Below are 14,663 nucleotides of genomic sequence, written 5' to 3' on the forward strand. Positions count from 1 at the left end.
GTGCCTCTATTCTAATAATGGTGGCGATAATTACCTGCCATTATGTGACTGTGAGAAATACTTCTACATTTTAGCTTGTTGGCTTCTATATTGGGGCACTTGCTTTGTACTGCCTCTGTAAGAGCAGTCTGCTTCAAGTGTACTTCCATAGTACCTGCAAACTTACTGCCTTAAGTGCTGTTAGACAAATCAAGTTCCTACTTGATCTACATCTCTTTGATTGATGAATGAAATCAGAGAAATCACAGCAACTATTTTCCATATGTTTAGCCATCGTATTTGAAAAGAAACAGAAATTATAACTGCTGTGATCCTTATTTTTCTTGAAATGATAGAGTAATAGGACAGCATTCTTTCTTTTAGTCTTCACAGGCTGGAGACTATCACCCTCCATGACAAGTGGGACAAATCCCACTTTGCCTAGGACAACTTAAGAAAATCTTCCCATAACTACTTGGCTTTAGAGCTCCCTTTAAATTTGAGCTTTATCCTCTTCCTTAGTATCTTTTATTCTTCCTTAGGCCTCCACTACAGGCCACTATTGCTTTGCACTTGAAAATTAGCATTTTCCTGACCTCAAACCATGAAACCATACCATCAGTAAGCAGTGGAACTAAGAATGTGAGTAAGGAATGAACAACAGGCATCCCTCTGTCCGGCTGTGATACATGGATCTTTGTAACCAGGAGATTCTCAGCTGCAGGGCTTTGGCTGAACCTAGAGAGGGAGAAGAGGGAAGACTTCAGCATTTACTAGGGGGGATTTACAGGCAATTGTACCTGTGGTTGCTGTAACCTGATTCTGCTGTCCACTTCAGAAACGAATGCACATCCTTTCCTATCAGAGACATGGCTGTTGGAGAGCTATCTCCATGGTCCAGAATTCACTGTTGATAGGAAGAACCATAATGATGGCCTGCCTGGGAAGCAGGGATTGCAGTGCAGCCCTTCACTGACTGTGGTCCCATCAGTTGTGTCCTAGCAGCCTGAGAGCAGGGAGAACCATGTAGTCCTGGGTGTTTGACCTCACTTCCATTTTTATATTCTTATGTTTCACAGGAATTTTAAGTAAATGGGTTTTGGGTTCTCACGGCTGAGTTTTCCTCTTTAAACTGCTAATCATGAAAAGAGTTTGTGGACTTTTTCAGATGAGCCTGATAAACACCAATTCTTCTCTCTTCTGTCAGAAGTGTCAGACAGAGACACCAAATCACAAAGCTTCTCTTTCCAGACAGCCTAGGAAAAATGTCCATTCTGAGATACTTCTTCAAGCTGCAGAGAAACTATTTCCCAGCTGGCACTCAGGACAGGGTCAATGCCAAGACTTTCCAGCTGGTGTGTGGGCAAAGTACATAATAAAATGATTCAGTAAGAGATATTTCTCATACAGAGTCTAGGTCCAAATCAGTGGCACTGAGGCAGGTACAGGTTCAGACCTGAAATTAAATCGTCACTCAGGCTGACACTGGATTCCACAGCTTTAGTGCAGAAATCACTCAACAGTCTGTTACTCCAGAGTTCTGTGTTCAAATGGAAAGCCACTGCATTGAGGAGAAAGAGGGGGGAAAATACACAATATGTTAAACCAGAATTCTTTGGCAGAGATCTGAGGACTTCAGGGGTATAGAACACAGGGAGAGGACCCACAAGAAATCTCCAATATGTTCAAAACTTCAAAAAATGTTATAAGGCACTAGTTTTCTGAAGAATATTTGTAGCACAAATTGAAAACATCAAATTTCCAGGTGATGTCCTGATACCTACCAAAATTATTCTCTTGGTATTGAAGGGAGGGAGAGAATAGTCTGTAGGGCTTTAGACAGTGATGTCTCTCCTCCTGGTAGAGAATCTTCAGACAAAGATTAGATTAGTAAATGTTCCACTGAAACCTCTGCCCTTTCACATTCTTACTTAGATGTTACATGTATAGAGAGAGTCATTCTTGCCTTAGAATAAACTAGAAAGCTCAGATGGGATTCACTGGAAATTCCCATAATCCCAAAAACTTTTGTTTCAAGGGTTTCCAAATATAGGGAAATACTTTTTCTCTGAACAGTACTTCAGGCTGTGCTCTCCTTCTGAAATGAGCAACTTCAGAAAATGATTGCCTGATCTTTTAGTCATAAATACTTGCTCACGTTTCTCTTCAGATGATAGACAATTGTTGCTTGTTCTGGCTTTCAAGGCTTGGAAATACAAGGAAGTATTAAGCTGTAATAATGAAAATTTAAATTAGGCATTAGGAAATTTTCTAACATTAGTATGGAAACTTGCTTAATAAATAGATTGCAATGGAAAGTTGCGGAAATTCTACCACTGGACATTATTAGGAATTATTTTGACAGTCTTGATCCTTCCCTGAGGCATGCTATAGTCCATGCCTCTCACTCCTAGGTATTACTATTACCTAGCTAGATTACCTAGCTAGGTAGGCCCTCTAAAAGTCTTCCTATGACACTCAGCAATTTTCTAGGCATCTCAAAATTAATTTTCACATATGAGCAGAAGCATGTTTAAGACAGGCCTCTGTACCTGCTGCCTAAGATATATTGCAGTGTAGGGTTAGAGGAAACTACTCCCAAAACATTCCAAATTTAGTCACTATGAGACTAAAATATGCCAGACCAGTTTCTACTCTTGGTATTACAAAATCTTTCCTGGAAAGCAGAAGCAACTAAACACAAGAAGAGTACAGCTCTGGGGTTTGACCCTTCATGACATGACCACTAAATGTGGAAATATCCCAAGTGTTAACGTTTTCTTGCTGCCCTGCTGAAGGTACATCCAGGAATGCTGGGACAACTCATGGGGCAAGTAAGAGGTTACCTCTAGGCAAATTAATTAGGCAGCTCTGTCTCTCTCTCTCTTTGAGAGACAACAGATCTAGCTTCCTGAAGGGCTCCTCCCCAGCAATCCAGAATTAATTCTTAACCACTTTGGGTAGTTCTTATTTAAGGAGAAGACATACTTAGCACATATTTCATATATAGAAATATGCATCTCTATCAGGTGCACTCCTTAATTTCTAGCAAATGATGAGGCAAAAAGGCGATTCTCATTAGTGGTATACACCAAAGAAATATGAGATCAGCTGGCACTGTAGAAATGAAAAAATAGAGTCTTTGTTGCCTTATTACCCAAACAAGTTAGATGGAAAGCTTACAATGAACCCATCCCTATCCAGTTCCATTTAGAAAACCAAAAGACATAAAAGCAGTGATATCTGAGAAAAGGAAATTTGAAATCAGGCAGCATGAATCTCATCTGAGACATGGATTAAAGAACTTTCTTTGTTTTTCTTCCTCAGAGGCCAAAAGTAAAGACAATAAAGAACATAATGAAAGAACAGACCAGAGGCTTGGAAAGCAAAGTGCTGCTGACAAGGAATGTTGCCTTTTAGACTTGCTTAGATAAAACCTTCTCTCAAAGTGCATAAAAAACAATGCATTAGGGACCTATCTAAAATCATAGTCTGTGATGTCTGACCCTCGTGTAAGGAGCTGTGGGGAGCTATGACCTGCTTATTCTAAGTGATAAACATTCTTCTCTCAACTCTGAGGGAATTCAGGAATGTCTCATTTGGAGTTTACAGTGTATTTCAAGAAGAAACACATCAAAGTACCAGTTGAATCGAAGGACATTTAACAGTTTAGGAAGATAGCTTGATCATGTGGCCAATCTACTTCCAATGACAAGTCAGTAATTGTAAGCATTGTTATCCTGAATCTCTAAGAACCTCTTACAACTTGATGTAAAGTTTCTGAAGACTGGCACCTGTGAAAATCTGCAGTCCATGATGTGACATTTTTCTCTAGGTGATGTCACCTATTAAATACATACTTCAGATTTTCCCAGTTTCTCATGCTTCTCATTGCAAGTATTTAATTTGCTCAGTATTCAATCAGTGATTTCATAACTGGTATTCAGTAAGTGAAACACATGGTGATTCTTTAAGTAAAGCCTGCAAATCCAATGTATTCTTCATAATACAAAAGCCTCCTTCAAATAATTTAAAAAATAATTTAAAAGGCAATTCTATCACTGAACCCTGACATCACAAGGAGATGTATTTGTGATCTAGCCCATAAAGGAATAAATGTGCATGTAGCCATGGCATTCAGAATGTCAGGAAAAAACTCTTCATATGAGAACAATGATAATTTATGAATGAGAAATCATGCATGTGTTTATAAAGAAAATCAGAAGACAGGTGATGTCCTTCCATTTTCTTAAACTTTAGAAGATTTGTATTCTTTCTTATTATTGCTAGTACAAGGATTGAGAGAGGGGTGTTATGGCACAAAGTGATCCAATACCTTTAGGTTTCTTATTCATACATGTCAAATTAAGTCACTTTTTCTTGCCCATCATTTAAAAACACTAATTTGGAGGGATTGAGAAAAGGAATATTCTGCTTTTTCTGTGAATTTCATTTTAGGAGCTCTGTATATCAGGAGGCCTGTCTCACTCAGGAAGGATGGTAAGAAACTCAGAATTTATTTCCAGCTATCACTTACTTGCTGTACTTTGAAAAGAAAAGGGGTTTCCTATAGAAAATAATCTAAATTTCATCTCAAGGTCTGCTACAAAGAGTTTGAATGGATTGGTGCTTTAGAGCATTTCTCTAATTAGTATCTTTTAGTCTTAAAAGCTGCTAAAGAGCAGTTTTCAATGACCAAATCTGTCTCTAGCCACTGTGGAAAGAGGGATCACCCCATTCTGATACAGTGGAGCCTGGAGTAAAAATTTATGGACGTAATAGAATTGACCTTTTCCACAGACCATCTGAATATTTGAACTCCTGTTTGATGTGCTGACATATAAACTTCTAACATTTTTAACTTCTAGAAAAAAGAAAACCCAAGATTCTAGATTAATAACTTAATCAGTACCTAAAACTATTTAAGATACGGTTTAACTAAGATTAAAGATGTCAATCATTTTTCCCAATATATGACAATATAAAGATAGATGATTACCTTTCTTTTAATATTAAAGCTCCTATACTGTTTTTTCCTCAGCCAAACCTTAAAAATTCATGTCATAAAATTGCATTTATCTATACAAAAAAACATTGAATGTACTTAGCAAGCATAGTATCTTTAGGTGAAGAAAAATTATTTCATATTTCTTTTGATAAAGACATTCCAATGAATGCATCTTAGGTATTAGCAAGAAAATTAACAAAAATCGCTGCTAAAAAATTCAGAACTTGTTCCAGCAAAGATTCACACATGTCCTCTGCTATATACAACTCTGCATCCCATGACAACCATCTAAAGTCCGATTTTTGGTATGGTTTGTGTCTGAGTGTACTAAATGCTCATTAAATAGAAAGAAGAATTTTCAATTAATTACTTGCAGTGAACAAAAATTTAGTATGTTTTCCAGAATGTCTGGGCTTGGAGTTCATAGCACTGAAATGAGCACAGGTTTTCTTCCTTTCCTCAGAAAGCATCGTATCACAGAAGCAGAGAACTAAAATTCCAGGAGGCAATCAGCAGTATCCAACACTAATTAAACTCTGTAATTCCAAAAAAGATTATTGTCCTCTGCCCTGGTCTACGTTATACAAATAACTAACATAACCTGTAGTTGATACAAAGATTTTGGAGGTTCTGCAGCAGCTTAATTCTGTCTAGTGGGATATTTAAATTTTTAATGGCCAATCTACAGCCTAATACTATGAATATCAGAAATAATCAAACATAATGTTCATTTCATGTCATTTAGGCACATGGGTGCCTTTAAAAATGTATGCCTTTAAAAATTATGCTTTCTGGGAGAGGTGTAAAGCATTATTGTGTTATTAGCTGCTATAGGTCAGGATGTTTTTCACATCTAGAATTTGATAATGCTAACACATTGTAGCACTTGCTGGTTTTTCCTCACCATGATTTTCTATTCATTGCTCAGTCTCCCCTTGAGATGTCTTTCCCTGCAACAACGGAAAAGTTCCTTCAAGAGGAAGAGAAACACGCAAGAGAATTTGAAGAACGTTTAAATTCACACCTTGAAGAGCTGCAAAGATATTCTGAAAATACTCTAAAAAAATATGCCAGCATGCAGCAAAGCAGGCATACATAAGCCATTCACACAATTAAGAAAAGCAAACCAAGTAATCACCTGTGAGTTTCTTAGAACTAAAATCTGCAACTAGCTGCTTAATGTATTTAGGCACATTGCCAAGAGCATGTATTTGTAACACCAAGTTTTCAAGAAAATCATCATTATCCTACAGATTTAAGTATACTGCGATTTGACTATATTACAAAATAAACTCTAAACATATTCTAAAATATACAGGTGGGTTTTGCACAGTGCAGCAGAGACCCTGTTGCACCACTGTAAATTAAAAAAGGTACAATTCTGTAATGTACAAAGGGCTAATAAGTGGAATTATTCCCTTGAAATTAGAATCCACCAAAAGAAGTTCTCTAGATTGTACTTAGCCATGTCTCAGCTCCTGGCATAAAAAGCTTATCTATGCTCTGGTGATTCTTGGCTACAGAAATAGCCCCTGGGTCTCTGGAAATGCTGCTCCATGAGAAGAACATGAAAAGACAGAGCACATGTTTTGAAGCCACCCACAACTCCCCTTTTACCAGACCTATAGACTTCACCAGGGGCAGACCTTGATCTCAGGTGCTTTACCTTGAGACTTTACAATTTTTAAAACCTGTATTTATATATATACAGGTATATGTATATATATATATAAAAGCACTTACTTTGGGTTTAAGTTTTGTTACCATGTTGGCTTGTTGTTTAACTATATTGGATCAGTGACGAAAAAGTTTAACTTCAGACAACATGTGATCAGTCTTAGGTGAGGGCCTAAATTCTTTACATTTTCCTACATCATAGAAGAACATTATATAACCAAGCACAGTTAATTCAACTCCATGTGGCAAAAATCTGCATAATACTGAGATTCCTTTTATTTGCAATTCATACTGAATTCTATTGCTGTGCAAGCGAAACAGAAATTACAGACACTGTTGATGAACCACCAATTTCAGTGAATGAGATACTGAAGAACTGCTTTCCAGCATATACTGTTGCCAACTTCCTGGGAAAATCTGGATAAAAATAATACCAGGCTGTCAAACTGCTCCAGTTTGTGAGTAAAAGAAGTCTCATTAATATTCAGGACCATGGCTAAAATGTAAATTGTTTTTGGATGCTATATTTCCACTAAGACAAAATACACTACATCATACTTACACAAAATACCAAGATTTTAAATACCAGTTTGGCGCAGCTTGCAGTAAAATGAGTAACGAAGATGAGGACATCAAAGAACCTTTTACAGGAAAATTCAGGAAAATTACTAGACTCAGCTGGAGGAACAAGGACTGAATAAAAAGATGACGGAAGGACATCTGAACAAACTAAATATATATGTATCCTCAGCTTAGGGGGAGATGCAGTTTTAAAAGGATTAATGAAGAAATTCAGGAACCTCTGAAAATAAAGCTAAATTTTAAGCTGGGAAAGATCTATAGAAGTAAAAGACAGCAAAATACTGTCTTCCAGAAGGGCAAAATAAAAAAATTAGCCAGTTAGCCAGTCTTTTGCTACTGTCAGATTCAAACACAAAAGATGATAGTCTGCTCCAGATCTTCAATGAAATGTGTCTGCCTCCAGTTCAGACCTGAGGACACCTCTCAAGGTATAGGTCTGTGAGATGATGCAGAATGAGTGAATGAAATCATCAAAAAATGAGTAAGATTTTTCTTTCCTAAAGTTTTTTGAAATCTGAGCAAGCTACTAATTTTTGATAATAAAATACCAGTTAGTTCCAGCCTGGCTTTTGTGCAATGCCATATAATAAACTGCCTGTACGAAGCATTGAAAACTGCAAGTACCTGTATCTGAACAGCCTACTTGTTACTCTTACTGCCTGCTCAGAGAGCATTATGCCACAAATGTGCTGAGACACAATGGATCAAGGTGCCATTTTTTTAACACCTACTTACCAGAAAGGTTGTCCTTCTCTTTCTTAGGCAAACAGCAAAAGTTGCTCATCTGACAATCCCCAGTTTAAATGAGCCCATTGCTACCACAGAATAGCTGGAGCCACACCACTGGTTTGAATACTTTAATTGCATTAAAAGTATCAAAAACCTCAGCTGAGGTTTTTGAAGGAAGATACATATTCCTGATGTTATCATGACAAAAAAACTTTTTAAAGAATGATGTAGAGCAGAAATAATAAAGACTGAGAAATGATGCGTTTATGAACAGGGGTTGGGCATGGATGTATATTGTCAGAAAAGGAATAATCAGAAGGGTCCAAGGCTACAAATGCCTGAAAACACCAATAAAAATGAAAAAAAGAAGTAGTAGTAATCATTGGGAGCTGCAAATTGCCCAAAAAATACAGAAAATTTCTATTCTACTTTGTGAATAGCAAGGCAATGGAAAATTTTTGTAAGCTGCTGGACTTTGATAATTTTTCAATGCTGTACTGAAAAGCAACTTTTTGGCTCCCAGTTGAAAGACTTGTTTTAAATACAAAGAACAATGGCTCAGGCTGCCACCAGCTTTTTTTTTGACTGAAGGAAAAACAGAGGCCAAATGCACGATGTTGCCAACATGTTTCATCAAGATGTAATTTTGAAATAGTTGGTGGCGTAAGAGCTGCCAGAGCATTGCTGTCCAATTCATCCCCCAAAACTTACTCTGAGGGGGCTGAAACAGCAGTTACTGAATAGAACAATTTAGAAGTGGCTCGCATTAAAGTTGGATATTTAGCACATTTTCTTCCATTTCTTCCTCTCTCCTTTTATGTATGGGAAATTTAGGAGTATAAGAATGGAAGAGTGTCAGACAGTGGGTACTCTGAGCCAATGTAGAGAGGAACGCAAACTGCAGCAGCAAAGCAGTGCCAAATGAACACAAAAATGAACAGACAATCACAGGCATGGCTCCCTTGCTTTTCCGATGGGTAGATTTAAACAAAGGCCAATAAATCTCTGCTGTGATCAGAGATAGTACAGAAAGTGCCTTACCCCCCAGTCTCACTGTTCTGGCTTTATTGTAGTGTAACTGGTTCTAATTCCTGGTTTAACAGCAGTACAACAGCACACAGAATCAAGTCCACCAGCACTTAATAATTCAAAGCTCAGCTCAACACCTCTGGTGGGAATGAGAAGAAAGCCATTAACAGAGGCTGCTGAATGCATGAGCCCCAGGTGACTTCACATCTACAATCTGGCATGCCAGTCATCAAAGCCTGGATTACACAGCCAGCTCAGGTATGTGCTGAACTCCATTCACTCCTGCTGCTCTCTGCTCCTGTATCTCCCACAGACTCAACAGCTGGGAGAGTGCAGAGGGCACTGGGGAGAAGGTCCTTAGCTTGTATCATTCCTCTCTGGCTTTACAACCTACAACAGCCAATTATATCATTCACATCATTTTCTTCCCCATTTCATTCCATTCAAAACAGCTATCCATTAGATTTTACACAAACTGCCTTTTGCTAGGGAAATTTGGTTTTTTTCTTCTCAGACACAGCAGTCTGCTGAGAAAATGTTAGATTAAGCAGAGTTCATTGGAACTGGCCAAACCAATGAGGGAACGGTGTGTTGTTTTTTCCTTGCTGTAGGGATCGGATCTCAAAGTTCACTGTGTTGGAGTTACTATTTAATCACATGGACACCCTCAAATCCATAAATAGGCTGTAATTTAATGTACCGCACCTAAATTTCTGCTCATGGATTGAGCAATGCCCCTAGACTGTGATACGCTGCATTCCTGCATCCCTTCCTAAGCCAACAGACCGATCTGGTTTTTTCACCTCTTCCACAGCTACAGGAGTGTTCAACCTGTACATGAACCATCTGGGCCCTGAACATAAACCCTCTGAAAAAAGAACAGTGCATCTTCTCTGATATGTGCATTTCAACTGAACATCAGTGAATAAGTGAATACTTTCTTGTAGACGGATTGAAATGTAAGACCAAGAGCCAAACTCTCTGAGCTCTCAAAACATGTGCAGTTCTTCCTTCAGCCCACAGGCAGTGCCACTGGCTTCTCTCACTTGGCTCTGGGGAGCTGGGGCCGTGTGTAACACAGCTGGGCATTTACCCACTGCTAGAATACTTGACGCGATTGCTTTGTTTTCTTAGCACTTTGCAGACATTTATAAAACTCTATTCAAACCTTGATGTTTAAGTATTTGACTCAGATTGGATGTATGCTTTGAAAAATTTGGTTTAAAAAACTGCTTCTACAACTTGATTTTCAGAAGGCAATGGCAGGTTTTTAATGACTTCACCTGATAATAAGCACTCTTGGAAACCATAGGACACTGCAGCATGAGTTTTCTGGTAAAATGCTTGTAATAAATCATTCCATTTTGCCCACAAGCTACTGTATGCTGGGAAAAGGTTTGAAACCCTATTTCTGAAACATTTTTGAAGGCAACTGACAGCTGGAGTAATAAACACAGTTAAAAAACCAGAGGTACAGTTACACCTTTGGCTGAGAAGCTCACACAAGCTGACATTTGGGCAACTGCCATTAATTTACTTCTCCATTATTATTCAGTGATTTTTGACAGTTTCTGTCTGCAGAGGCTTCATACCTTTTTTCCAAATCCACATTCTCATATTCAATACTAGTAAAAGGGGAATTTGGTAGAAAATGTCAGAATCCAACTTCATTGTTTACTACAGAAAAAAATACTCTTTTTTTAAAAGTGGAACTCTGAAATCCATTCCAGCTTCTGCATAAGGAACAATTCAGAAAGTGTAACACTATTTTCCTATCAATTAGCACTCAGTAAAACTGCACATTTCAGAGAATTGAAATACACAATGTCCCTAATTAGCTATAAGTTCATATTAATAGACATTTGTCTCTGAAAAGATTATTACTGTGACCTGAAGAATTTACAGATGACAAGAGATAAAGGAAGGGCATAAGAAAAAGCAGCAGAAATGAAACATCTCATTAGAGGAGTAATCATAAATGTTATCTAACCCGACTGACCTTTGACCTACTTAGTTGTTATCAGCCAGTTCGTTCATTGCTCTTATGTGTCACAGACTCAACTCTTGCAGAAAATGAAGGGGGGGGAACCACATAAGGACTCTGAATAATTTCAGGGAAGGCTCTCTGAATTAAAAATCATTGCCTGGGCTCATAAAAAAAGCCTTGCAGGTGGAAGGGACTGAAATAAGCTACTACTCAGAGGTGGGAAAATCACAGGGACTTCATTAGAGCCATCACAAAGTATTACAGAACACGCAGGGTCAGAAAAACCTTGGTTAAGAATCTATGAAAGAGGACAGTGAGGAGGAACCTGTGCAAGAGGTTATCGGAAACTGCACTTCTATTCTAGATGCCCAAGACCCCCAAGTACCCTGCAGGACACACATATTTAAAATGCACACACTTCCTCAGGCACAAATTTTATTCAAGCTGAACAGCTCAGTTGAAAAAGGTGCAAACCACCAGAGCTCCATTGCAGCCATCCCTAACTGAGGATAAAATAAAAATAGGAAAAGGATTTGGTGCCTGGGAGAACAGAAACAGCTGGGAGATGACAGACTAAGCAATTACCTTTACAGATTCATCATTTCAGAGCTCCCCAGTTGAAGGAAGTGGTTGTCAGTGCAAAGCACAGATAATTTCAGTGTCAGCACACGGCTCGCTGAGCACAGGGGTTTGCCAGCAGACTTCCCGCTGGTCACTCAGTGGGTAAACGCTCTCGCAGTCAGACCACGCTGGCCAACCTGTCTGTGCAGTTCGTTGTGCAGATATCCCGATTATGATGCAAGCTGAGGGGGGGAACAACCTAACAGTCCATCCAAACTCTTCATTTAGGTTTTAGTAAACTTTGTATTTCAAAAACATCTCAGTCTGCAGGGCTCATTTAATTCTAGACACTCCCAACAGCAATAGCACTGCGTCAGGAGCCACGGCCATCCTCACACCATCAGGTATCTGCATCATTCCCCCTGGAGCTGGTTTATAGCTGCACATAGGCTCTCCCTGCTCTGGGAACACGGGCCTTAGGGGAAAGTGCACTGCAAGGGCCTGCATTTGCTCACCTTAAGTGGTTTTCTTTTGTAAAGCAACTCTGGCTGGCAGCAGCACTCTGCAGGGGAGCAGTACATAGGGGTAATGCAGGAAACACAGTCCCCTCTTTCACTGGCACCTCTGTGAAGAGTCCCACTGACTGGGACTATCCTTGTGCCAAAAGACTACGTGTGAGGGAAAGACTCAAGGAGTATTTAGTTTCAGCACAGAAGTAGTTCCTGCCATGCTCCAGTGCACTGTAGCATCATGTTCTTCCTTGCTTGGCCTGCATTTAAGGAGCAGTGAAGAAACAGTTTTCAATCTCCTTCCCCAAAATTTTCTGAAGGTTAATGCCTATTGAATGCCTTAAAATATCTGGATGAGAAAGGGTTGTAGTAGAATACAGGGTCATGGAGGCATTTTGATGAGAATTTGTAGCTTGAGTTCCTAGAATTAAACTGCCCAAGCTGTGCTCACAGCTTCCTTCCAAAGAGGGGATGGGGGCATGCCAAAGGACAGCACTTCACCTCAGCAAACAGATCAGAGACCAAAGTTACTTTTCCTGCCTCAATGAAAGAAACAATCAAGAGCTGTATGCAAAACCACCTATTTTTATTGCCACTTACACGGTTTCAAATATTGAACATTCAGATAAGCAATTATCTGTGTTTATGTAGTTTGTTATTAGTTACTTCACCATAACCTGGCAGAATCTCCCTTTCCAAATTCTGTAAGATTCCCTCCAGCAGATCTTGAAGTACTCACTTTGCATGGTGGCATCTCGCACCAAAAAGGAATTCTTTTTGAGTGAACTATATAGTGGTTGATGAAAAAATTATTATACAATGTAGGCTTTCACAATGTCACTTTTTTTTTCAAAATAATTTGAAGATTCCAGGTAAGACTTCTTTTATTCAAAAAATAAATATATCCTTTCTGAATCAAAGCACTTCATATGACATTAAGTACAAAGAAGAAATGTACTTCTTTGGAAGTTCTGAAATAGACATACAAGAGCTCATGGGAGCAACATTATCCCTAACAGTGATAAAAGCTGAAAGCTGATTTTTTACAAATTTATAGCAGAACACGATTTCCTTTTACAATATAGAGCTTCAAACAGCCTTAAGAAAAACACCATTTTTAAAAGTCTGAAAGGCACATAACTGGACCATAAAACGTACTGGCACATTCACTAATATGTTTTATGTTACATTCCTAAAGAGTATCCACGGGACCCTAACCAAGAGAAAGACTGAAAATACCAGCAAGTTCCTTTGCAAAGTACTAAAAGAGTGGCAGAGAGTTCCTTTTGGCTCTTGGTAAAATTAATATCCCAAAGCTAGAGAGTCTGAAAAGCTGCATCATTCAGTTGTATTTGGACGAGTCGCTACATAAACAAACACAACAATCAGCAGTACTACGACAGCCAGCGTGGGAAGCACCACAGTGGTGATCTGTTGCCGGGCCTCTTGCATTGCCTGTTTTCTCTCCTTTTTATCTTTGGAGGTCTCTTTTTTGGGTTTTCCTCTAAGCTGCCTCATCCTCCTCTTTAGATCTTTTTTTTGCTGAAATGTGGGACCAAAGGGTGTGGAACAGCAGAAAATTGTCCAAGGTCTTTTGAAACAAGAGGCTGAAGAATTCCTTTTCCGTTGAGTAGCTGGCTGTGCAAGAAACTGCAATAGAAAAAAAAAAACAATTCTTTTGAGCAAGATCTACACACATTCCAGTCATTAAAACCATTTGCAGCTCCACTTGGTAAATCTTTCTTCCAATGGACACCAGTGCAGCTTCTTTCAAGGAAACAGAACCATGGCGTTCAGCTCATCCACGTAACACTTCCCCCAAAAAAACCAGAGCCATATCAGCCCAAGAACTTGCACTCTGTTAAGCCAGAAACAAAGCCTGGCACCATATATTTTATCCTCCAAGGCAAACAAGGTAACACAGCTAAAAGTTTAATAATATGAATTAGTCTTGCATCAACACAGGGTCCCAGCTGCCCCTCCTTGAAATAGCACCAAGCTCCCTGCTCAGGGGCTATGGCTCCCCACAAACCTGCAGAACGAGCAGGGGCAAGCACACACCCTGCCACAAGAGTTTATCATCCACAACAGGTATTTATTGGCATAAAGGGTACTCCAACAGGAAGAAATGGGGAGAAAGAGCTGCTTAATTTAATACTTCTGGTTCTGCTGCCATAGAACAAAGTCTAAATCATAACATGACTCAGTGCTGTCCTCTTATTGCAGCTGATATTGATGAAAAAAAGCCCAAGCAATAACTAGTCTGCTAACAAATCACTGGTGTAGACAAGCAGTCATCAATAAAGTGGAAGGTAGTTGTTCTAAAGCATCTCCTAGACATTTTTTAAATACAGAAGAATCTATAATGTGAGATTAGCAAAAACACAGCATGGTATGAAAGCCTCTCTGGAAGGAGTATTAGCAGGTCCTTAGTATTTCCATACCCAAAGTTTTTGCCCTTGAGCTGCCTAGAGCTGTGCAATTCCCTGACTGTGCAGCAAGGGTGGATGCCAGCCATTGCTTGTATTCTTCTCCACCACATCCCCCAGTTCTGCTGTGGCACAACAGCTGGACACAGGCCATGTGAGTTGAACTGAAGTAA

General features: G+C 39.1%; 2 protein-coding genes across 9 annotated transcripts in view; one reads left to right on the plus strand and one right to left on the minus strand.

The window, feature by feature from the left end:
* The window catches only part of DEUP1 (deuterosome assembly protein 1), a 45,837-nt gene extending 35,459 nt beyond the window's left edge, over positions 1 to 10,378 (plus strand). For 2 of the 3 annotated variants that reach the window (XM_042023686.1, XM_042023685.1), the window contains exons 14-15: positions 4,438 to 4,479; positions 5,916 to 10,378. In XM_042023686.1, coding sequence (XP_041879620.1) covers positions 4,438 to 4,479; positions 5,916 to 6,086 — 213 coding nt within the window. In that variant the 3' untranslated portion in view covers positions 6,087 to 10,378. The remainder of the gene's footprint in view (positions 1 to 4,437; positions 4,480 to 5,915) is intronic. The other variant, XR_006015305.1, reaches the window with a different exon arrangement.
* Positions 10,379 to 12,626: 2,248 nt separating this feature from the next.
* SMCO4 (single-pass membrane protein with coiled-coil domains 4) overlaps positions 12,627 to 14,663 on the minus strand; it is a 29,205-nt gene continuing 27,168 nt past the window's right edge. For all 6 annotated transcript variants that reach the window (XM_042023688.1, XM_042023687.1, XM_042023689.1 and 3 more), the window contains one exon: positions 12,627 to 13,711. In XM_042023688.1, coding sequence (XP_041879622.1) covers positions 13,400 to 13,579 — 180 coding nt within the window. In that variant the 5' untranslated portion in view covers positions 13,580 to 13,711 and the 3' untranslated portion in view covers positions 12,627 to 13,399. The remainder of the gene's footprint in view (positions 13,712 to 14,663) is intronic.

The sequence above is a fragment of the Corvus kubaryi genome, unplaced genomic scaffold (genome assembly GCF_017639235.1).
Source record: "Corvus kubaryi isolate FWS band 111438036 unplaced genomic scaffold, C.kubaryi_AGA036_p1.0 37256, whole genome shotgun sequence".
NCBI classification, from domain to species: Eukaryota; Metazoa; Chordata; class Aves; order Passeriformes; family Corvidae; genus Corvus; species Corvus kubaryi.